Raw genomic sequence first — 26,011 nt, 5'->3', positions numbered from 1 at the left:
ATCAATTCATTGTTGCTACAAACAATCCCGGAATTGCTTAAATTATTTTTCGAAAGGTTTGTAAGGGGGAAAATAATACAGGACATTATCTCGAATATAAAATCTGTGATATTTGCTGCCGAAAGGACAACAAAACAAATGTTTGACTTCCAGAAAAAAGTTTTTACATCCCACAATATAATTTGACATTTCTAGGTGTCATTTTCATGTAGAAATATACAAAGCAGGACACACTTTATTATTTATTAATAGTCATTCACATTTGATAAAATATTTATTAGCATATTGAGAATTTTAAGAGTGAGAGATAAGTATCTATTCAGAACAATCCGTCTACATCTAAGGACGGTGAATTAATGGACTCCTTTACGGTAATTTTACTCGTTGATTTGACTGTTCCATGGCAACTGTTCTATTGAGCAATTATCTTGTGTAAAGCCATGAACTCAGTATTGTGACAGACATAAAGAAGAGGCAGACTCTTCCTAAAAAGTTCATAGCATGTGGGGATGATCAGACTGGTTTGTACACATTAAACAAATAATACAACATGATCGGTACTGTGAAAAATATTTCAGGTCTAGAGACTGAAGAAATATCTAACTCCTGAGAACATAGGAGGCTTCACAAAGGAAACGCATCTGCAGTGGATATGGAAGGAGAGACCGGATTTGAGGAAATGAGGACAAAGCACCTTCTAGGCAGAAAACATGTGAGCAAAGGCACAGGGGCAAGAAGGAGAGAGGCATATTTGCAAAATAATGAGTTCTTTGTCTAAAGCAGGGAAAGTATGAAAACAGTTGAAAAGCGAAGTTGAAGCTCGCCTATTAAAGAAAGTCTAACCCTTTAGCTTGCCTTGATTTGATAAGCAATTGGGTCCCTCTGAATTTTTAGAATAACAAAGTGGCATAATAACAAATGGTCAGTTCCATTCAACAAGTACTGTGCATTTGATCTGCACCTGGCAGTGCTCAGCAGGAGAAGTCAAAGAGGAAGCACACAGAGCCCCCTCTTGGAGGGCCTCAAAGGCTAACGGAATACAGAACAACAAAACTAACAACAATGCAAAAAATGGAAGTAGACTGAAAACAAGTTGGAAGGAAGTCTAATACGCTAGCCAGAGAGGCTGAGAACCTAAACCAGGCAGGTGTCAGAGGGAAACAAAAGGGGACTCAAATGAGGGCAGAAGCCCCAGTGGATAGGAAGGTGAAAGAGAAGGAGTTAGAGCTGAATCCTCTTTTATTAGTATTGTTTGTAGCTTGGGTGCTGGAAAGTCTGATTCTCATAATGGAAAGATAAGAGTTGGGGAGAACAACAGATTTCACAGGAGAGTTACAAAGATTCCACATTCATTTTCTGTAATCAAAAGCAGAAATTGTGTCATGAAAAATGACATTTTAGTTGCCAAGGAATGCCAAATTTCTTTCCTGTTATATTTGTAGTAAATTGTTCAGTGTGCTCAGGGAGTAAATGGGAAAGTTAATAAAACTTAATATCCTTTCTGTATGTGATGGTTGGACACATAGAAACAGTGAGATAACTCGGTTGGGGGGGGGCGATTTGGCAAAATCTATACAAGGTAACATTTAAAGGGATCACTCCTTGAGTAAGTGGTTCTATTCTGAGGGGTTTGTTCTATAGAAACACTTGTACAAATGTGGAAAGAGGAAGGGTTCATAGCACTACATTTAGCCAGTGCCCAGCTGGCATTTGAACCCAGGTCTCTCTGTATCATCCCCAAACCTGCAGGTGGATCTTGCTGTAATGCTCACTTAGGGGGCTGTTCCTTAAAAATATCTGGAGGAATGCTGACAAAGTGCAGCCTGCTTGGGATTCTCTCTCTCTCTCCCTCTCTCTGCCCCGCCCCGCCCACTCATGCTTATTCTCTCTCTCAAAATAAATAAATAAGCTATAAAATAAATACTTAAAAAATAGCTGGAGAAGCTTCAGTGGTAAATGAGAAATACAAAGTACTTTTTATTTAAAAAAAAAAAAAACAGAGAAAAAGCCTCCTGCATATCCATTAACAGATAATTGGTTTAATCAGTTTAGGATCATGCCTATAATGGAATAATATACAGCCAATAAAACAAAGACATATTTATTTAAAGGAAACACATACCTCATACTTTAATATGTTTATGTAAATATGGTCCCACTCCATAAAAATTTGCATTTATAAAATTAAGTTCTACAATGATATATACCAAAATTTAGATATTGTATGTAAACACATAATACACACACACACACACACACACACACATATATGTATATAATATACATACATATACCATACACTGAAATAATATCAAGAAAGCTTTTTACACTAGGGAAAAAACAAAAGCAAAGTGAAGAATTTGGCCCAGCACCACGACTAAGGAGAAATGAAGATACTCTAATAAAGAATCATACTTTTTATCAGGTGAAATATTGATCCCATTTGCTGCATCAAACCCTTCTGCTACCACTTTAACTTCATCTGGACTGTAGTAAACAACATTAGCCCAGTGTAAGTTCAAGTATGTTTCCAAATACTTTAAGAAAGGATCAGAGAAATAGTGGTCATTGGTGGCATAGAAATGTGCCGGTCCAACAGCTATGATATCATTCACACTGAAAGAGAAAAAATAATGTGTGAGAGAAAATAACAAGCCAGTTGGTCTCCATACTACAGATTAAGTCTCTAGAAGGTGTACACAATATGTGCTTCAAACTTTTTGGTACGAGCCTTCCCAGGAAAAGCTCAGCTAAAATCAAATGGCTGTAGTCACATGCAATCTACTATAATATCGTTTTTTCAGAGAACAGTTTTGTATGATAACAGGTAATCTGAAGACAGGTCATTTAGCAATTATGGCAGGACTATTATAAAAGAAAAGAGAACTTGGTGCCAACAGGGTATGTTTTTTGACAGCAAGAAATGTAGGGTTTAACAACAGTATGAAAGGACACGGCTGTCTATGGTACAGAGCTGGGTAGAACCTCATTGGCTGGTGAGCTGGTTAGGCCATCAATAACATTTACCTAGCTTCCATTTACTCAGTTGCTAGATTTTCCTGTATTGCTCTGCCTAGTGATTAGTCAAAGTAAAGGCCGACTGTTCAATTTTTACCTGACTCACAAAGCTGACCTGCCGAGACTAGTGAGCACTCGATAAACACTTGCAGAGAGGCGGATGATGAAACTGCCATAGTAAAATGCTTCAGGTGAGAGATTTATACGCGAAAAACAATTACATTTTTAAAACTAGTTAGGCAAGGGTGTTATTAAATTTAAATTCCAATTACCCTATGCAAAAATTTCTGAAAGAGCCTCTTTCTTCTTTGTTAAATGGAAAACAGAGCTACAGGGAAGGTGAGTCCCCTCTTTCTGAAAGAGTACCGTGATACAGAGGCTGCCTGGACAGTATTTATGCTCCTACATATCATGAGGTGCAATTTTGGAAGAATGATTGGAAGTTCCATGCATAAGTCCTAGACAGGGATGGAGAAATTAAAAATATGCATCAAGTTCAGACTTAAAAGAAGCAGTAGGCTAAGGCACGCTGAGCTGGGATGATACACATGATTCTCTTTTGGCCACATTATCAACCGGCTGTATCTTCAGGAAGTAGGAGCGATGGCACTCCCAGTCTGCACCCCTCCAGTTCTGTGGAGCCATTAGCCCACAGCTAGCACTACCCCTGTGAAAGCACATTGTATCAGTCCCATACAAAGCACACAGACTTCATTTAAACCAGGCCACTCCTCCTTGGCAGGACAACTATTAGTATTTGGACGATGAGTCATCTGAAATGGAAGGTGACAGCAGGAAAAACAGTGAGGTTTGTCTTCTACTCCCAAGATGGCCCTGAAGAGCATCTCCCCTGTAATCCAGTGTTTTATCATTTCTCAAGGGAATCCTCACAGAGCACTGATTATTATGAGTGCCAATGACTTTCCCTGCTCTACAAGGAAGCTACACACGCACATATTTATGTATGCGTATATATACATGTATTTTACCTCTTCTCAAGGCTGAGAAGGACCATCGTGGGGAATATACGGAAATGCCAGAGATAAATCAGAGAATGAACAAAGGGACTGAGTACCTTGGAAGAAGTTCATGTTTGATTGTTTTTAGGTGCAAAAGAGAATTTTCTTCTTCTTCAAATTTAAAAATTTCCACTGTATTCTTAAATTCTGGGTGGTTTACAACAAAGAGATAAACTGTGTCATCTAAAGAATTGAAAGAACAGAGTTAATTTACAAGACATAACCATAGGACCTCTGGGCAGACACTGACATTTAAATACCACAGGCGAGGAAAGGTTGAATGTATAAACTGTTAGACGACCTAACATCATTCTTCTTCCCCTTCTTTCCCATCACTGTCTGGCTGGTGTTATTTCTGATCGTTGGTCCCCTGACCTTTAAGAAAGAGTGTTTCCCACTCCATATACAGAATTCATGAATAATCTGTTTATAGTTTAATTCAGAAATATAGCTCTCTTTTAATGCAATAATCATAGGTCTGTGAAAAAGATTATGAAATCTAAACATTCTCTCAGGTGTTAACTGTTAGAAATTTCAAATGTAGCCTAAGTTGCTGCTAGCTGGAGAGGCAAATGATCAACTTATTTGTATGAAGAATATAGAAATAATTCATGAGTTTATTGTTCTTCTCTTACTATAGAAATGATCCAAATCTATGTTCCACAGTCATTTGCAAACCATGATAAGTTTCTTAATGTGGGTAGCTCATCAGCTCTTACCGCGGTCTATGAAAGTGCTGATACCATGTGGATTAAACGAAGCCAAATTGAACCCACGGCTGATTCTTAATTCCAGTGCCCTCGGGTTTTCTTCTTTTAGATCCATCATTAGTATCCCTCCAGGCTTATCTGGGGAAAAGCTGTGGAGTCCTGGACATTTTAAACCCTTTTCAAAACAGAGGAAAAAGTTAAATATAGAGGCTTAAGTGTGTTTATGGGCTAAAATGGGCAGTATAAATAAAAGATAAATAGATCCTTTGATTAAAGGTGGTGGTATTAAAGCTACAAATGGCAAGAAAGCAGCGAGGAGACAATAGGAAAAATAGGAATTGGGGGCTGGTGAGCTGCAAGACGAACAAGAAATGATTTTTCTGAGTTGAAGCACAAGACCAGGGGTATAGTCTCTTAAGTGGATAACCACAAAGTTGGTGGCCCGGAAGATACCAGGCAGAGTTGAGGATGGGAGAAGTGAAAGTTTACATATGGACTGAAGTCTTGGTGAATGGCTGCAGCCAAGACTCCCCTCCTTGTCTCACACCCCAGATCCAATCTGTCAGGAAGTCCTGTTGACTTTACCTTGAAAATATAACCCTTCATAAAGATGTGAACATTCCTCCTGACCTTTTCCGTGACTGCTTTGGCCCAAACCACCACCGCAATTGTGGCAACAGTCTCACAACTGCCCTTTCTGCTTTTTTCTGGCTTTTCCCTATGGAAGACTGGTCTCCCATCAGCATCCAAGTTATGCCGAGGATGTCATGCCTCTGACCAAAACTCCATCTCACTCAGATTAAAAAGTGGACGTTCTTATGATTTACTAAAGACCCTGTATGATCTGCCCTGCTCACCCTCCTACACCTTCCTCGACCGCAAACACTCTAGGTCTCTGCTCCCATCTCCTATTGGCCACACTGGCTTCCCTGATGGTCTTTGAACAAACCAGGCACATTCTCGCCTCAGGGCCTTTATATCCATTGCTCTCTCTGCCTAGGAACGCTACCCCCCACCCCCCACCAGATACCTAAGGCTCCTAGATTCTTTATCTCTGTTGTCAAAGGTCACTTATTGCCATTTGACATAGATACATTTTTACACGTACATAAATGGCAGCCTGACCACACCCTCAGCATGGCTGTCCCTCTCCACTGCCCCACCTTCCTTTATTTCTTGTAAAAGTACTACTACATCTGACACATATTCATTCTCTCCCCATTGGAACATGAGCCAGGACTTTGCCTCCTTTGTTTGCTGCTAGATCCCAGGGCCTGGAGCAGTGCCTGGCAGGTAGTTTGTCCTTTTCCCACTGATTGCAACTATCGCCTTTATCATGTACTAGACCCCTCTTTATATATTGATCTGTTTGGGGACTCATGCCTATTCCTGTACCAATATACCGCTTTTTAATCTCTATAGCTTTGTTTATAACATACATATATACATGACTATATATATAGATATCTATATCTATATCTATATATATAGCTCATTTATTTTCCTGTATAAAATTTGAAAATTAAGTTGCTATTCTGAATGGAACATTATTTTTATTTTTATGACTATTGCATTTTCTATTTGTTTTTTCCTAGTGCATGAGAAGGCGAGGAGTTTTACATGTTCATTCTGAATAGTCTGATCCAACCATTTCATTGAACTCTCTCTCCCCTTAGGTCAAACAGTCTGTTAGTTGAATCTCTTGGATTGTTTAAAAAGCAGGTAATGACAATGTCTGAAAATTATGGCAGTTTTGACTTTTTTTTCTACTTCCTATTTTTTTCTTGTTTTATTGGGTTATTAAGAATTCTAGTAGAGGGGTGCCTGGGTGGCTCAGTCAGTTAAAGCATCTGCTCTTGATTTCAGCTCAGGTCATGATCTCACAGTTTGTGAGTTCAAGCCCCGTGGGCTCTGCGCTGACAGCACAGAACCTGCTTGGGATTCTCTCTCTCTGCTTCTACCTCACTTACGTATGCTCTCTTTCCAGATAAGCAAATAAACTTAAAAAAATTGTTTCAAATTAAAAAAAATAATAAAAAGAGCTCTAGTAGATTACTGATGGTCACAGTATTTGGGGGCGCTGTGTCCCTTTTTTAAACATTTATGGGAAGGTAGCACCAGTGGTAATGTTACACCACTGAGAATGATGTTTGCTGTAGGTTTCAGAGAAATTACCTTCTATGTCTAGTTTTCTGGGATCCTTCAAGCAGGAATGAACTGTTGCATTTTTATTCAGTGTTTTCTGGGGACCCACTGAAATGACCTAGGTCTTTTCTCTTTCAAATCTTTTCAGTCATATTTTATGCAAGTTTAAAAGAGTGTACAAAAATGAAGTCTCACTTTGTGTACAAAATTGAACATAACAGGAATTCTCCCCAATTAAAAAAAAAATCTATCAAAATGCTCTAACTTCAAGGCTGGCAGGCTCAGCAAGCAGAAAACTGGAATTGTACTATTGCTACATGGGAGTGCCACTTCTATTTTGGAGCACTGTCCCATAAACAAGAGCATGATTTCAATGCACAGAAAGCAGGGATGGTGATAACTATTCATGATTATTTTAATATTGCCCATCACATAAATCTGTTTTTTTCCTCTTTTTAAAAGTTTTACTTATTTTTACTTGCAGCAAAATATACGTACCAAAATTGATCACCTTCACCATTTTAAGTGTAGAGTTCAGTAGCGTTAAGTGCATTCACATTGTCATTTAAATCTTTTTTGTATTCTATTCTGTGTCATACAATTCTTCAGTAAGGGTGATGTGGGGCTGGAGGTAACCCTCAAACCCACAGCTGTGCAAAGTGTGAACAGGATGGGTTACATGGGCTAACATGCTTGGAGGAAGAACAAACAGCTGCCAGGAGGTACACATTACTCGTTACTCATTTAGAAAGAAGTGCATTCTGGGAAATAGTAGAGACAATGCTGAGTAATTTAAAAAAAACAGCAGTAAAGTGGGATTATTTCTAAATTTGAAAAAAAGAAAAGACAGTCATATCACCAAGGAAGGACAAAAAAGCTGAAGAAATTCTGTTGACATGCCTACAAGATCATTATGACTATTCTAAGCCCCTTAGTGAAAATGGCTATAGATTTATGTGCTTGGAGACCTCACTCCTCCTAATTCAGATTTATTCCTATGGGGGCTGAGATCTTGAAACAGGTGAGTTCTGGATTACACTAATCTCTGAGAACACGTCCTTTGCAAAACAAAAAACAAAAAACCAACACCAACAACAAACACAAAAAAACCAAAAACCAAAAAGAAACACATACACACACACACACACGCGCACACACACACCTCAGCAAGTGCTTTCTACTTTCCTCAGGATTTTTGCGCCTGTAGTTATGAATAATTTTGATGAGGAATCCCAGTGTTTTCTCCTAAGCCTATAGACATATGTGCAAGCATGTGCTTCCAAACAAACAACCCAGAGACCTACTAGAAATATCATTTTACTCATTCTGTGTAGGTAATTAAATAAAACTTGTCTTTTGAAACTGTATTTTTTAAATTTCATATAAATATTAGTGTGTCTGCCAAAGCCTACAATGTTTCTTTTTTCCCTCAGTGGTAACAACCAACTGTTCAGTCTTTCACCTAAAAACTATCAGGAACCTGAAGAGTGTTCTAACCCTCATTTTCCTCTAAGCCAAGTTCTCTCAGCTTTCCCATACCTCTCACAACTGTTTTATTAGTGCTGTGACTCTTCAAAAGTCCCTCTATGGTTTCCACATCTGAGTCTCAGAGCCTGAAAACGATGGATGCTGAGAGGGAACAGAATCATTACAGGCTGCCTTCAAATTCTGATACGTCTTGGGGCACCTGGGTGGCTCAGTCGGTTAAGCATCTGACTTCAGCTCAGGTCATGATCTCGCACTTTGTGGGTTCAAGCCCCACGTCGGGCTCTGTGCTGACAGTTCAGAGACTGGAGCCTACTTGGGATTCTGTGTCTCCCTCTCTCTCTGCCCCTCCTCTGCTTAAACTCTGTCTCTCTCTCTTTCTCTCTCTCTCAAAAATAGATAAACATTAAAAAAAATTGTTTTTAATCTGATACATCTTGCTCAAGAAAAACCAAACCCACAAAAATGCCACAGACAGTCACTGGCACCCAAGCCAGGGAAGAAGGGTGATCAGAACTTCTTCATCTCCCACTTACAAAGTTTTCCAATTAGAGGCTACTGGTGAAGGTCAGAACACAGTCAATTTTAAAGACTTTCTACTGTATACCCAGAAACGTGACTATTTTTCATCTTCTAGGAATGAAGGCAAAAGTGAAGGTTATAAATAAACTCAGTTGATTATTTTCCACTTATGACAGGCTATTCAGTGGGAAAAGGAAAGAAACAAGAAAAAGAAAAAAGCCTTCGTCTGGGAAAGTTGGTATAGTGTTTGAAAATAAACAATAACAGCAAGAGTATAAGCTTAAAATGGAGGATCTAATGGAAAGAAAGAGATGCTTTATTTATTTTATTTATTTATTTATTTTTAATGTTTATTTATTTTTGAGAGAGAGAGAGACAGAGTGTGAGCAGGGGAGGGACACAGAGAGAGAGGGAGACACAGAATCCAAAGCAGCTCCAGGCGCTGAGCTGTCAGCACAGAGCCCGACGTAGGGCTGGAACTCACAGACTGTGATATCATGACCTCAGCTGAAGTCAGATGCTTAACTGACTGAGCCACCCAGGCACCCTGATGGATGCTATATTTAAAAGAACATAATGTAGTATGGAATATCCATAATAATGCCCAAAATATCCTTTTTAATAACAAACTTCTGAAACACAGATTGCATTGGAATATTTTAGTGCAATGCAGTAGGCACGTAAAGAGCAGCTCATCAACTGGCAAAGACTTGTTTATCTCTACATTTAGATAAGCTTGAAGACATTTTCCCAAACCTCGTTTACATGGTCTTTTTTGTTCAAAACATAGTTTTGAAAGTGAGGAATTAAAAAAACAAGTTCCTGTCCTGTAGGCCTCCTCAAACTCTCTTGTACATCCTCCACTGAGACTGGGGAAAGAAGGAGATACTCACCACACTAAAGAAAGCCAGACCATTGGGAAGTATGTCAATATCATCTGCGCCAGCCTCTGGAAGTCCAAGAAAACAGATAAAGGTTATGTTCAAATTCCATTATTTGTTAGGTACAGCACAATAGGGACTTTCTTTACTTTACCAGTGCCTGAATTTTTAGGAATAGTTCCAATTTTTTCTGAGGAAGCACTCTCTTTAATACACATCCATCGAAATCCCTTCCTGCAGTGAACCTCTAACTTTAAATGTTAGATATTTTATGTTTACTCAAATCAAAGTCAAGTAATCACCACACTTCCAGATATAATACAGAAAAAGCTGACATCTGTACACTCTTATGATAAACATCCAGATGTCTGTACAAAAGTAATTGACATCAGGGGAATATTACTTTCAGAGTGAAGGGCTCATAGTCATTTAACCATGCAAATATCCTTGTCCCTTTCTCTGCTCATTCAATCTGAAGCAAACACAGACATTTCTCTCATTAACAGAGATAAAGCACCTGGGATTATATATTCCCTCTTTTAAAAACAATGTCTGCTTGTTCTCATAAGCAAAGAAAGCTTTCCATTTAATCTTTAAATTTAGGCTTTAAACTACAGAAAACAACTAGCAAAAGAAAATTAATGAAAAATACCATGCACCTAAGCCAGCTGAATCTTCTAACGGTTGTCCCTGAGCAGGCTACAATTACTATTGATTGTTTATTGATTGTCTTCAGTGCACTCCACACAGCACAGCAAATAATTAGACATAAGACCTTCCCAGTGGTCTCACTGTGTAAATTCTGCAGACAGATAATAGACCCAAACACAAGAAAAGAGGAATAAAAATGGCTTAGATTAAGCCAAATCATGACACATTCTTTGAGTCCACAAAATCCAATCTTCCCCTTTAAGACCTCTCCAAAGGATTTCTCCAAGATTATTTCTAGGTTGTCAAAAACAAACAGCATCTATGCAGCCATTTTGGTTTTGATTCATGAGTTTGCATTTGGTTGGTTGCCTCCAGTGTCGCCGGCTCTATCACAGTGGAGAAAAGCAAAAGAAAATACAAATGCCAAGAACTTCACTTTGTAAAGAAGACTGCAATCATGAATACATGCAATGCCTGCTCCTTGGCAAGAAGATATATGTGTGAGTGTGTGTGTATATATATATATATATATATATATATATATATATACACTCACACATATATACATATATATGCATACACACACACACATACACATGCTTTAAGCATGGCATGATGGAGGAGTTCTTAGCCTGGTCTGTGGATTCCTAAGGAGCCACAAAAGGGTTCCAGAATCTATGAACTGGTTGAAATTGTATGGAATGCAAAATGGCACCTGGATATATGGCTGAGAAATCCTATGAAAAGGATGAATCTTGGCTTTCAGTAGGTTGAACAAAAGGTCTTTAATAGCCCCAAAAAGTTAAGAATCACTAGACTGTAATCCCAGGGTTCTCAACTGGTAATGAGCAGGGACCAGGGGACTCTACGCCACATGTATATATATGCAAACACAAACATACACACACACTCACATGCACATGTCAGTCCAAGTTTTGCTTTCTAGACCCATTTAGTAGGAAGCCAATTAAATAAAATTTGTTGTGGGGTGCCTGGGTGGCTCAGCTGGATAAGCATCTGACTTCGGCTCAGGTCTCACGGTTTGTGGGTTTGAGCCCCACGTTGGGCTCGGTGCTGACAACTCAGAGTCTGAAGCCTGCTTTGGATTCTGTGTCTCCTGCTCTCTCTCTCTCTCACTCTCTCTCTCTCTCTCTCTCCCTGCTCCTCTCTCTCAAAAATAAGTAAACATTAAAATTTTTTTAAAAATAATAAAATAAATAAATAAATAAAATTTGTTGTTCTTGAAAAATTACTTGAAACAATTTAATTTCAACATATACATGCTTATGCACATAGAACAAGAAAGGATATACAGAAAAAATTAACAATGGTTCTTTAGGTGGTAGGATTATGAATGATTTTCATTTCTTCTTTATACTTTTCTTTGTTTAAAATTTTCTACAAATAATAGTATCGTTTTAGTAATCAAGAAAAGAACAATGTTTGTGAAAGGTATTTTCATTTCAACTACATCATAACTTCTTTGTGCAATCCCATCACCTAATTCCAAGAAAAAAAATAGTAAATCTTATCTGTAGCTTTCTTTAGAATAGTTTCCAGATCTACTCCCTCCATCTTCATTTCTATATCCATTACTACAACAGGATTTTATCATTTCCTATCACTTCTTGGGTGTGATTACTGCAAGCGTAGTCAATACTGGAGAAATTTTTTTCTCCTCTAATTCAGTAATAGCAGTAGTACTAGTACTAATAATAATAGCTACTAGATATTGTGTTTACCAAGGGCTAGACTCCTCGCAAGTACTTTACATACATTATTTCACACAATTTCTATATCCCTTGGAAGCAATATTATTATCTCTTTCTTTAGAGTAAAGAATACAGAGCATTTGAATAGTTAAGCAAATCGTTCAAGGTCACAAACTGGGAAGCTGGGACTCAAGTCTTTTCCTTCTGACTTAAAAGCACACAGAAAAGAAAATACAACGTAGCAGTGAATGAATTTTCTATGTCAGAACCATCCCCTGGTTCCTCTCTAAAGACACTTTACTTTGTAAATTTGACTGTGGTCAGTTCCACATGTTAGCTTTTTCCCAAAACGTTTTGCTTCCATTCCTCCTATCAAGATCTTCCCCAACCCATATTCGGTACTTTTTGTTAAAACCTCTTTCAAAACCCTCTTGCTCTAGAAAGTCTTCTAGCTTACTTAGCACATCAGGTTTTGATCTATTTTTTATTATATCTTTGGTAATTATCTGTGTCAGAGATGGCTAACTGCTCCCCAGTATCCATATTCCCCATCTTCCTTTTCAGCTACAGGCACATGGCAACCCAGCTAAGGACATTTTCTACCCTTTCTTGAGATACTTGTGGCCATTTGCCTAGGTTCAGGTTAACAGGATGTGAGAGTACAATATGTATGCAATATCTGGGTAAAATAAGCTAAAAATAATATCCACATAAATTTTCTTTCTATCCCTTCATGTTGGGAAATAGCAACAGTTGGAGTTGGAGTCTCCAGTTGGAGACTCAGTTGGAGAAAGCAGCAATATGTTGAAGAGACTTGTGTTGCTTCATCAACCTTTGTCCCAGATTAGCCACATGGAGCACAACCATCTAATCACCTAGGCCATTTGCTTATCTTTGGATTGGACTGCCATGTAAAAGGGAATAAATTTCTCTCTCCTCTCCTCTAGGTGTAACTTTATAACACCAAATCAGCCCTTGCCATTCCCAATAGAGTATCCGATATGTAACGTAACTATTTTTCTCCACTTTTTTGCTTCACTGGTGAGGGAGGTATGTGTGTTAGTCACTCTGGGAAAAGATACTATATTGCAAAGAGAATTTGCCAAACGTCTCTGAGTCTTGGGTCCTTATCTATTATATACAGAAGAGAAAAAAGAAAAAAAATCTATTATCTCACAGTAGTGTACATTTTGTTTTCCTTTCGTAGAAGACTATAAAGTAAATGATCACAAGGGCTACCAACTTTAATGCTTTTTTTTCTTTTAAATCTCCCCAGCAGCATTTATTGTAAAGGTCTTGATTGCCAAGTGTATAAAACCACTAATTAACTCAAGAGAGACAATCCATTCAAAATTTTCTTTTAGTCCAGGACTCTGAATGCCCACATTTTCAAAGACATTTAGAAAATGTTTTAAGCTTTTAAGTCTCTATAAATAGACTTAACTAGATCCTGTCATTATAATTTTTTTATTATTTAGATGTTGATATTAGGCCAAATCATGGGTGTGTAAGCGCCTGGTTTCTGTCCGTAAGATACAATCGGAAGGAAAACCAAAAAATAGGATAGTTGAGCTTACTTGGTGTCCCCGCAGAAGGCACACATCTGGTATGGCATGTGGTAGGTGATTATTATTTATTAAAACAGAAAGACATGAGATGATACGTATAGAGCACCCAAGAGTTGCGAAGAGTTCATTTCTAGGCACGGTGAATGCGGCACCATAGTGTGTGTGGGTGTGGGTGTTGATGGGGATGGAAGTGTAGGGAAAGTGGTCTTACCTCTTGGAGGGATAGCTGGCTTCAAGTGCGTGGCTACTACTGTTTCCCAAAGTGGAAACTGACAAAGAGAACCTTTCAACCCTTGTTGCCTACCATAAGAAGTTGCTTTTGCCTATATGGGCATGTATATGCCCAGCACACTGTTATTCCCTATAATCAAAGACCACTAAATAAGTGACTGTTGTTAAAAACATGTAACTACATGCTATTATTAACCACTATGCATCACCAACATAGCATTCAACAAATGTTCATACAGTGTGTGCTAACCACAGAAGCAAAAACAAAAACAAAAAAACAAAAACAAAAAAAAAATAGAAAGAAAAAAAGCACAATTCTAATTAGATCTAAAAATGTATCCCAAATGTGCTTCTAATCACTCATCGTCTTCGCTTTGTTGCCTTTTGAAGTGCCTCAGAGGCATTAAACACTTCACAAGAAGGGCCATAGGTGACATATTTCCTCATTCTTTCCAATTCCAGACAGCAGCTCACACACATCACAACATAAAGGTCACAAACACAGACAGACGCCTGTTCAGAATACAAATGTCTTTGGGCTTGTTTTTCTCTGAGGAGCCCTCCATCCCAGTGAGTTGTAACAACAATACACTTGGCAGTTCATCCTGGAATGTGTCTGGCTGTGCCCTATTGTCTACTCTGGGACTTGAATTCACAGAAGGTGGGCTCCACAGGGCCAAGGGCTGTTTAATAATTTGACAATTATTAACTCAGTAGCAGGAGTAACCTTCGAGATCACTGACTCACCCTCCCAACCTTGTACAACATCCCTCACAGATGCCATCTGGCTTTTGCTTAGTGGCCATTCTGAAGGGGCTCTTCATGAATGCAGCCAGAAGGCAGGATGCAGTTGCTGAGTTTCTTGGGACTCCAGACAACCTTATTTCTAGAACTGTCTGCATTATCCAGCACAGATCTTGCCTGTGTGGTACTTGATACTGAGTTTGTATCTTCCTGCTAAGTGTGTGGGCAACGGTAAGGGCAACAAAGAGGAGAAGCCCCAGGAGCAAGAAGTCACGGAGTCCAGGCAAGGGAGCTAGAACTAGGAAGGTGGACTAAAGCAACAATGGAAAATAGGACACAGGGCACATAAAAAACAGATACGGAAAGGGAAGGCGAATAACACAACTGGAAAGAAACTTTGAAGTACAGAAGGCTGCTCTGAAAACTGATAGGTTTCATGAAAATGAAGCCTTCTTGTGTCTGATCCAGAAAAGGATCACTACTTTGTTTTTGTTCAAAGAGCACTGTGAACTCTGCCTGTAGTGAATGTGGTTATAGATATGAAGTACTTTATTAGCAATGCCAATCCAGGGCAATTTAGCAATGACTATCAAAACTTAAAACACGTCTGCTCCCTGAACAACAATCTCACCGTCAACAAGTCATCCTACAGACATACAAGAGCTACATGTACAATGATGTTCACTGATTTGTTTGTGGTTGCAAAAAACTGCAACCATCCAACTGTGCATCAAGAAGGAAATGATTAAATAAACCACGGTATGTGCAAAAAGTAAAAAGGAGGTAGGTCTACATGAGTTGATGTGGAAAGCTGTTCACCTTCCACTGAGAACAAAGCAGGTTGCAGAATATAATCTTATATTAAGATGCCGTTTGTGAAATATGCATGTATTTGTTTGCATTTGAGTTGGAAGTATCAGGAAAGATAAGGAAAACTTTATCTCTGGAGTTATTTCTGTGTGGGATGGAGATTTTGTTGAGAGATTTTCATTTTCCATTTTGTAACTTCTCTTTTTTCTGACACTTTCACTAGCTGACCTCTAGGCTGACAGAGCACAGATTCCAGGGGCCACACACAGCGAAGAATATAAACTTTATAAAACGTGTTCAGAAAAGTCACTAAACAAGCAAGAAATCAAGCAACAAACATAGGATTACACAAATAATTAACAAATTGCAGGGAGAGTGGGGGACAAAAGAAATACAGGTGCATGAGATTAAAAAAAAAAAAAAAAGACTGACCAAAGAGGTCTTCATTGACTTAATGTGATTTTTCCTCTGGTGAACGCTAGTGGTGTGCCAAAACTGCTAATGAGTTTTTTTCGTGTTTTTGGCCAAACAATGTAAGGAGTATGACAAGCATTTTCTCATACTCACCGATTCCTTTAATGAGGTGGCAGTTTGGAAGGTCTACGGATTCTACTTCTCTGGAGGCTTTAAGTCGATTCCTGTTTTAAAAAAAGAAATCTATCTGTTTATGTATTCCTTGCTTTGTTGCAGACAGGGTTTAAAGAGGCTTACAGCAATACATAAAACATAGCATAAATCTAAAGCAGATGAAAGAGAAGACAGAAAAACAAGGGTAGGAACATTAAAGAGCACCAGAAATGAAGTTAAAATAAAAATGCGTATCACAAAGTTGTATGTGTGAATGTGAATCATAAAAGAAAGCCAACAACTCAACAAATAAAACTTGTAATGCAAGTTCCTGTGCAAATATAAACACAGCACCAGGTCACATTCCGCACAGCTCTGGTGTTGTGGGAAGAGCTCCAGATGTGGAGCCAGCAGCCCTGTCTTCCTACTGAGGGCCCAGAGGAGCCGGAAAATGCTCAGACCCTCTGCAAAGTGACACGGTGCCTGACAGGAGGCCAAGAGAAGATGGGTTTTCCAGAGCCAGGCACACAGAAGATACCCTACAAGCAGCTGTCAAGAACTGGGTCGAGGAGATCCCATCCCCGCACAGTGTTCATTAGGTGAGAGCTTCTCAGAACATCAATTACCTCAGCAAAACTACTTGCTGTTGCTGTTTGGCAAAAAATAAAGTGAAGAAATCATGAGAAAATGGCAAACTGTAATGAACGGTCCCCCCTCTACCAGAGAAGGCCACAAAGCAGTTTGGGCAAACAGGTGGGGGAGTTCTTTTCAAGCCACATGCTAGATAGGCTTTTTGCCTTCTCTTCTCTCACTCTCTCCCCTTCTCTTTCTGTTCTCTACAGTCACAAATGTTAAGAGTGCTTGCAGGGTGATTGACATTTTTCAAAGTGGGTCACATATATCACACATTTAAGAGACGACAATGGTAAGTTGCTGCTTATCCCTCTTCCATTCATACCCTTGACAGTGTCTGACTTCTAGACACCAAATATGGGGAGGTCTACCGATCTCAGCAACATGGCAGAAAGTCAAGGCCTACCTAACTCAGAATTACCAACAGGTGGTAGCAACCATATATTTTGGCAACTCATATCATATATAGTGTTTCTGATTAAAATGTTCATCAGTCTGTTATTTTGAATCATGTAACTCAAATAGTATCCAAACTTCTTGAAACAATATAGCAATAAGGCTATAAAAATTGAAGTGAATCAAATATAAATAAAATAGAAAATTAAAATTAAAAGTAACTAAAGTAAACATATAAAATATGTAAGTGTAATGAAAATTAAACATAAAATACAATGTTAACGCAAAGCAAGACAAAATACAATAAATCTCACATTTACAAGTCCCCGGAGGGATCAAATTTTTCATTTTTTATTTAATTTTATGTTTTTTGAAGTTTATCTATTTTGAGAGACAGAGAGACAGTGAGAGCAAGAATAGGGGAGAGAACAAGGGAGAGAGAGAATCTGTCAGCGCAGAGCCCCAGGAGGGGCTCAATCCTAGGAACCATGCCATTATGACCTGAGCCGAAATAGAGTCAGAAGCCTAACCGACTGAGCCACCAAGGCCCCCCACCCCCGGAGTGATTTAAAGGGAAAATATGTATACTTAGCCTAATGTAGTAGAGTGGCAGTAATACGAGTGATAATGGGAATGCCACTGCTGATAGCCATGGGTGGTAAAAGAAAATCAATAATAAAAACAGTTAAAACTCACTGAGTCGGCCACTGTTCTATGTGATTTACTTGAATGACTTCATTGAATTGCTACAACAATCCTAAGAAGTAGGTACACTTGTCCCTACTTAGGAATGAGGGAAGTGACTCAAGAGGTGAAGCAACTTTGCTGAGGTTTGACACCTGCTGGGAAGAACCTTCCAAGGCAGTGCTCTAACCCACTCTGGTATTTTTCTCAGAAAGGAGGGAAGAGATCTGTGCTTCTGCCTTAGCAGCAAGACTGCCTGACCATCAGCAGGTTAATCTCTATGGGCATCGGTCTTCTTTAGGTGTAAAACAAGGATGAGGTTAGATGACCTCTCAGGTTCAGTGGACACTGCATGACTCCAGAAACAGATGGAGATACGTCAGTAGGTCTCAGCTGTGGCTTCATCAATTTTCTGTGTCATGCATTGGCTTGGGTGTCAATTTTATACAACTTACTATTATGTCCCTTTAACTCTACAAAGAGGAAGAGGATTATCATCTACCTATTGCCAAGATAAACTATATGGATAAAATACAATTCAGATGTGTTTGAACAATTTAGGTGGGTTATATCTTTACAGACAACTTAGGTCTGCACAAATGACTGATGATTACACACTGCTAATAGGGTAAACTTCATCAACTAGTTTAGCTGTACAATATCATCTCTAGAAATGCAGACTGCGTACTATTAAAACTGAGTTACGCAGGGGGCACCTGGGTGGCTCAGTTGGTAAATTGGTTAAGCGGCTGACTTCGGCTCAGGTCATGATCTCACAGTTAGTGAGTTTGAGCCCCGCGTCGGGCTCTGCGCTGACAGCTCAGAGCCTGGAGCCTGTTTCAGTTTCTGTGCATGTGTCTCTGTTCCTCCCCCGATCTCTCTCTCTCAAAAAAAAAAAAAAAAAAAAAATGAATACACTTTAAATTAAAAAAACAAAACAAAACTGGAGTCACACAAGAGTTGTGCAGAACTTCTGGTTAATCAAATCATTTTTTCTTATCTTTCCTTTAGAAGAAAAGACAGGCTTTTGTTTCCAACCTTCGTGGCCCATCAAGACTTTCACATCCTTTCTGTAGAATACTGCTAGGCTTTTTACCTGGTAGAACTACCAGTTCCCTACCCATTAGTGAACTTCTGCATTAAGGCTGGTAGGACCTATTAGCTAACAAACCTAAAGCCATTCTCAACCCCTTTCTTCCTTGCTCCTTTCCACTGCAGAGACAGACAAGCCAAATATTTGCTTCCCCAGCCCCCTTTGTATTTAGACGCAATCATATGACCCAGGCTTTGGAGAAAGATATTTTTGTTCCTGATAGAAAATGCAGACACGGGGCGCCTGGGTGGCTCAGTCGGTTAAGCGGCCGACTTCGGCTCAGGTCATGATCTCGCGGTCCATGAGTTCCAGCCCCGCGTGGGGCTCTGTGCTGACCGCTCAGAGCCTGGAGCCTGTTTCAGATTCTGTGTCTCCCTCTCTCTCTGACCCTCCCCCGTTCATGCTCTCTCTCTGTCTCAAAAATAAATAAAGGTTAAAAAAATATTATAAAAAAAAAAAGAAAATGCAGACACAAGATAAGAGCTAATTGGCATCACCCCTTCTCCCTTCTTCATGATATGACCACACGTACAGTGCTTGAGACCATACCAACCATTCAGTATCCTTAACACGACAAGTATGAGGACATAAAGCCAACAGTGAAGGATTGAAGGACAAAACTAGAAGAATCTAATTTTTTATATGACCACAGGCTTGATGGAAAAGCTATAGAATGACTTACCTACAAAGTTTTCATCATGTGAGAAAAATAAGCCTTTATTTATATATAATTAATTTGATGCATGTTATTTGCAACTGAAAACACTCCTGTTAACCAATTTAAGAAGTCTGGGGAGTATATATGAGAAAACTACACAAACCTCTTTGGACTAGGAGATCAGTCAGCTCAAATATATTTATGCCAAATTAAAAATAAATAAATAGGGAAACCTGGGTAGCTCAGTCGGTTAAGCATCTGACTTTGGCTCAAGTCATGATCTCGTGGTCCATGAGTTCGAGCTCCATGTTGGGCTCTGTGCTGACAGCTCAGAGCCTGGACCCTGCTTTGGATTCTGTGTCTCCCTCTTTCTCTGCGCCTCCCCTGCTCGCACTCTGTCTCTCTCTCAAAAATAAACATTAAAAAATTTTTAAGTAATATATTTTTTAAAATAATAAATAAATAAGTAAACAAATAAATGGTACAAACACAAATAAGTGACATTTTTGCTACAGCCTATTTGCTCCCTAACACTTTATGTCCACAGCATCCTTGTGACTGAATTAGGTCAGGGATGGCTGTCTGCTGTCATGCAGACATTGTCAATCAATCATAGCACTCTTTCCCTTTAACCCACAGCCAGCCTCAGACATAATATTCTAGGCAACCGCTACTGCGCTAGGCTCCTTCTGCTTTTCTCACTTTCTCACTTCTTTTTCATTAAAATTTTGTTATTTTTCTTTTAGTTACAACTATACGATAGGTGTAGTGCAGCAAAGAATATACACGGTCTTCCTTCAACTGAGCCAGCAGTCATTTCCCAAATGATCCCTAACAGAAACAGGTACATCAAGGTTCTTCAGCAGGGGTCCAGGGGCCTTTATGGAGTCGTGGGTAAAATTCAGGGATCCATGAACATAAATGGGAAAAAAATATATATCTTTATTTAAACCTAACTGAAAGTAAGTCTCCTTCAACGATGACTGCAGGCAAGAAGCCACAGAAGTTTCTACCAGCAGTACCTATGTCTCCCTGTCAATAACAGAAATCACAGACATTGTTACATCACATTTCAGTTGCTGTAGATATCTCAAAATACCATTTATACTCACTGCAACTTCAAAATATCTATTGCTACATATTCAACTACCTTTATATCTATTTAAGGCTTTAATTAAGAAGCCCACGTTGTTGTATCACTAGATTTTTAAAAATAGGCTGGTAACAGCATTTAAGTATTTAAATTAAGTATTTAGTATTTAAATATTTAAATAGTATTTAATTTTGTTTTACAGCCCTATGTATTGTATTTTATGCATTTAAAAACATGATGGACACCAAGGTGTCTTATCGGTTGATGAATGGATAAAGACGTGATAGATGCGATACACACACACACACACACACACACACACTCACACATACACAATGGAACAGTATTCAGCCATACAAAAGAATGAAATCTTGCCATTTGTGATGACCTGGATGGAGCTACAGACAATAATGCTAAGCAAAATAAGTCAGAGAAAGACAAATACCATATGATTTCACTCATGTATGGAATTTAAGGGAAAAAAAATGAGCAAAGGGGAAAACAGAGAGAGACAAGCCAAGAAACAGACTCTTAACTATGGAGAACAAACTGATGGTTACCAGGGGGAGGTGGGTGTGGAGGGATCGGTGAAATAAGTGATAGGGATGAAGGAGGGCACTTGTGCAAAGCACAGGGTGATATATGGAAGTGTTGAATCACTATATTGTACACTTGAAACTAAAATAACACTGCAGGTTTACCAAATTGAATTAAAATAAAAACTAAAAAAAAAGAGGGGCACCACACACAAAAATTAAAAAATAAAATAAAAGCATAATGTTGAGAAGGAGTCAAGACTTTACCAGACTGCCAAACAGATCTATGGCCCAAAAGTCTAAGAACCCTGCCTGAACATTGTCATTACAGGTAACTTTCAATGAGCACTTACTACGTATTTGGCATTGTTTTAGCACTTTACAAGTACAAGAATGAACTTCATGTTTTCATAGCCCCACTATGGAGTATCCTACAGATTGGGACATTGAGGCACAGAAAGGTGAAATAAAAAGCCAAGGTCCCAGGTAAATAGTGGAGCTAAGGAATGAATTCAGGCCATCTAGGCCACAGAGTATGAACCCTTAACCAACAGTCATTACCATGAAATCAATTTCTATTTCTTTCCCTTAGGAAAACAGCATTAGCCATCCAGAACAAGATGAGATAGGGGCAGTTAATTATTATATTGCCTCATCTTCAGCAAACTAGGAAAACAGTGTTACTATTTGGCATTACTTTGTTCCATATCTCATGGCCTTTGAATTTACAAACCACTGATGGGGCTTTATCTTCTAAGTACAGGCTTAAATATAGACAAACAGGGGCTTTATCTTTTGTATACAGACTTGTAAAACCTCTTGGAATTTTCACCCCTTGAGTCCCCTTAATGCTGGTACTTAGTAATGAAGAATTTGTGATTAGTCATGTTAAGCTGGGAGTAAGTCATTTATTTACTCCAAAGGCAGAAAAGCTAGGAGGCTGTGGGGAAGCAGGGGGCAAATGAGAAGACCTAGTTTGGAGTTTACGTTCAGCACTTATTACCTGTTGAGCTACTAGTTGACTTCCTTCAGCCTCAGTTTTAACACGTATAATATAGGAAACAAGACATATATGAAGACTGAATGGAGGCATAAATGTAAAAGGAAGTTCTTTCCAAATGTCAGTAAATGTACATTTTGGTTTACTATAAAGAACTTTTGACACAGTGATCAGCACACAACAGTCACACAATAAATGATAAGGAGGATGGTAGTTTAAAAATAAAACCTGAACTTTCAGAAGAGTTCAAAAGCAGACTGGATAGCTTTTTGGTGCGGCTGTCATAAAATCTATCATGCAACAAGCGGAATATTCAGATGCTTGTTTGGGGATTCCTGCTCACGCATAGGTCTCTGATGTACTCAAGTCTCATGATTCATTCAAGTATGTGTACTTTGCAGCAGGTAGCAACTGGCCCAGGGAAATTTGTGTCTTTCTATTTTCCCCTTTATTGCTCAACTAGGGAGGAGTAGAAAAGTTGGGTGTAATATGCCATCCTCCCCTGGGAACTTTGGCCAGTTACAGTTCAGAAGGAAAGAGACAGCTTTGATTCCATTTATCCATCTGGGACATACTTATCCTAAAAAAAAAAAAAAATTATTTACTGTTTATCTGAAATTCAGGTTGAAATTTAAGTGGGCGCCCTGGGGGGAGAGAAATAACTTGAGTGCCAAAGCGCCATCTCTAAAAATACAACAATGAAATAGCTGGTACCAGATGAGAGCAAAAAAACAAAAACAAAAAGAAAAGCCTGTTTTTTGAAGGGCCTTTCCTTATGGGGAGGTAGGAACATGCTGCTTTTCAAAATAGACGCTAAGGGTCTGAAATGAGAGATGCTATGCATTTGAGCACCCCACCTGTATCTGTCAAGAGCAGGCACAATCACAGGGTTGCCAAATAAAAGACAAGATGCCCAAATTTGAATTTCAAATAAAGAATGATATTTTAGTATAATCATGCCCCAATATTGCATAGGATCCGCTTATCCTACAAAATGGTTCGTCGGTTATCTAAAACTCAAATTTAACTGGGCATCCTGCGTTATTTTCTAAATCTAGCCACCTATCACATATCCTAACATTCTCACATCAGCCGATTGAGGGCTTCAACTATCCGATGAAGTTACCACCCTAGAAAGTCACTGCTTGGTAAAATTTATTACAGTCAAATCTCTCTAAAGAAAAGAAGCATTAAATTGTAAATGACCTGTAAGGTGCATTCTATGTAAATAAGCTTCATTTACTTTTTCTTAGGTTTGCAACTATAACTCATTTAAAGGGACTTAAATTTAAAACTTTAAGATTGGTAAGAAGAAAAACCCATGATTTGGGAAAACTTCAGCTTGTGGAACACTGATGGCTTGAAGTTCAGGACAATTTAATGAGCTTGTGAATTTTAGTGGTACTGTCTTTGAAACTGAGAGCTGGACAGAATGTACAAAACCATTCAATTCAAGAGTGTCCTGCAGAGCAAGTTGGGCATTTATGTAACATGAAAATTAAGGCCAACACGTCCATTTCCTACCAGTAAGAATTCTTCCGTCACACACTTCCCCCAGCTTGCACCCCTTTATCAGCAGATAAAGCTCCAGCTATAGGTCAGTAGACACAGAAACCCTGGTATCACCTTTGACTTCCTCCCCCTTATCACTGGGGCTCAGGCTTGGGCCCCTGTTCTGTTATTCTCTCCAAACCACTGCAATACCTTAACTAGTTTCTCCATATCTGCTTACTCTCTATTCTACTACTTCTCAATTTTAACTGCATATTAGAATTATAAGGAGAATCTTAAAATAAACGCTCAGGGCGCCTGGGTGTCTCAGTCAGTGAAGCATCTGCCTTCAGTTCAGGTCGTGATCTCGCAGTTTGTGAGTTGGAGCCCACTTCAGATCTATTTCCTTCTCTCTGCCCCTCCCTCACTCACATGCTCGTGTGTGCTCTCTCTCAAAAATAAATAAATATTAAAAATAATAAAATAAAATAAAATAAAATAAAGAACACTCATGCCTCGGCCCTACTCAGACCAACTGAATCAGAATTTTTGGGGGTGCAGCCCAGATCAGCCTGCCAGGAGATTCTAACATACAGCCAGGATTGAGAACTGCTCTCCTCCAATCCATCCTTCCAGCTTTGTCTCTATGTAGCACAACTAACTATGCTTTATAACACAGCAACTGATTATGCTTTATATGGTTTAAACAGATTCCTGTTGAAACGCACACACGCGCCAACATCAATAGTTCTCCTTTGCCTATCAAAGCAGGCCCCAATTTTTGAACTCCTAGTTAACCATCTCAAAACCTTTCCTACCCTGGACCCCTTAACTCCCCTCAAGTTGGTCTACTGCTAATCTCCAAACTTCCCCACCCGTTCCCCTTTGTGCATGCTTCGTTTTTCATCTGGGATGGCCTCCTTCATCCCCACGTATGTTTCACCCATCCTTCAAGACCAATTTCAAATAGTCTCTTTCTCCTGAACTCCACCTTCAAGGGCTCCATCTTTCCTCCTTAAGCCTGCAGGGGTTGGTTTGTACCTGTCCTGGACACCCAAATTGATACATTTGTTTTACTTCTCTTCTCCCCTGTAATAGGGTGAACTTCTTAAAGGTGAGGACAGTGCCTGACTCCATTACAGGAGCCCAACACAGCACACCATACAGAATTGGTGCTCAGTATTTCTGGAATCCATCTGCACGAGGCTTATAAAATTTGAGTTGGTAACTTAGAAACTAGGATGTCTACCCATCCGTGATTTTCATTATAATTAAATTGGGACATGCACTAGGCTTGTGCTGTTTGACATTCTGGCTTCAGGGTTCCTCAGTGGAGATAAATAAGGAAGTGATGTAAGACCAGTCGCTGAATATCTCAAATATCTTTGATGCACAGCGCCAAGATTAGAAAGATGAAAAGTTTCTCAAACTTACGCAGGGGAGGGATGGTGCACAACTTTATTAAAGAAGGAGGCTGGTTTGGGCAACAAAGAGAAGCAGCACCAATGACTTGAAATAAATCTTTATAATGAAAGTTTCAGTGCATGAGTAATAGTTTTGCTTCCAAGTTTAAAGAGCTGGATTTGCCTGGGAGTGCTTGCAAAGCACTCGCTGGGGCTCCTCAACTTCCCAGAAAGTCTCAAGTTTCAGCCCAAACTGCGTTGGGTTTTGCTAGAAGCTGGGGTGGGGGTGGAGGTGTTTCACAAGCTGGGTATCTGAGAACAACCCGGAGTTCTCTGCCCGGCAGCTGGAGAATCCCTGCATGGCCTGCGCCCTCTCCCGCAGCCGGCCGCCACCCGGGCCTGGGGACCCGAGCGCAGGGGAAGCTCGGGGAGGCGTCCCACAGCCGGGCCGCGCGCCGGCGCTTCGGTGCGCGAGGGCCCACCTACCTGAGCGCCAGGAGCCTCTCGCCCAGGAGCGCCAGCGCTATCCCCAGCAAGCTCAGAGCCACCAACCTCCCCATGGCTCGCGAGCCGGCGCCGCCAAGCTCTCGCTGGCCGGGGAGCACAGTGGGCGGTGCCCGCCTCCCCGCTCCGGCCGCGCTCCGCCCCGGCTCCGCCCTCGGCCCGGCCCTTGGCCTTTGTCACCACCCGCTTCCCCAGAAGCTTTCCCAGGATGCCCCAGTTTAGGTTGAGGGCGTGAAATTTGGAATTCCTTCGCCTCCTATCCCAAACAAACAACCCCAAGGACCTCAGGCAGCCCGCGTTCCTTTCTCATTTTCCTAGTCTTCAAAGACATTCCTTACTCCTTATCCCAGTAGGAAACTTCTAGATACAGTTTTAAAGATTCTTTTTCATTACAGGAAAAGATACAGAGTCCTGTCTTGTGAATAACCTCATGCTGGAATCACTATTCATTATACCA

General features: G+C 39.7%; 1 protein-coding gene across 1 annotated transcript in view; it reads right to left on the bottom strand.

Moving 5' to 3' along the window:
• The window catches only part of PON2 (paraoxonase 2), a 28,261-nt gene extending 2,565 nt beyond the window's left edge, over positions 1-25,696 (bottom strand). The window contains exons 1-6 of the mRNA XM_027071925.2: positions 25,537-25,696; positions 16,064-16,134; positions 9,793-9,848; positions 4,757-4,922; positions 4,094-4,220; positions 2,416-2,616 (exon numbers count right to left, since the gene is read on the bottom strand). Of these exons, the coding sequence (XP_026927726.1) occupies positions 2,416-2,616; positions 4,094-4,220; positions 4,757-4,922; positions 9,793-9,848; positions 16,064-16,134; positions 25,537-25,610 (695 nt within the window). The 5' untranslated portion in view covers positions 25,611-25,696. The remainder of the gene's footprint in view (positions 1-2,415; positions 2,617-4,093; positions 4,221-4,756; positions 4,923-9,792; positions 9,849-16,063; positions 16,135-25,536) is intronic.
• Positions 25,697-26,011: the final 315 nt, after the last annotated feature.

This window comes from Acinonyx jubatus, chromosome A2, assembly GCF_027475565.1.
Source record: "Acinonyx jubatus isolate Ajub_Pintada_27869175 chromosome A2, VMU_Ajub_asm_v1.0, whole genome shotgun sequence".
NCBI lineage: Eukaryota > Metazoa > Chordata > Mammalia > Carnivora > Felidae > Acinonyx > Acinonyx jubatus.
This window is presented reverse-complemented; position numbering and strand designations above follow the sequence as displayed.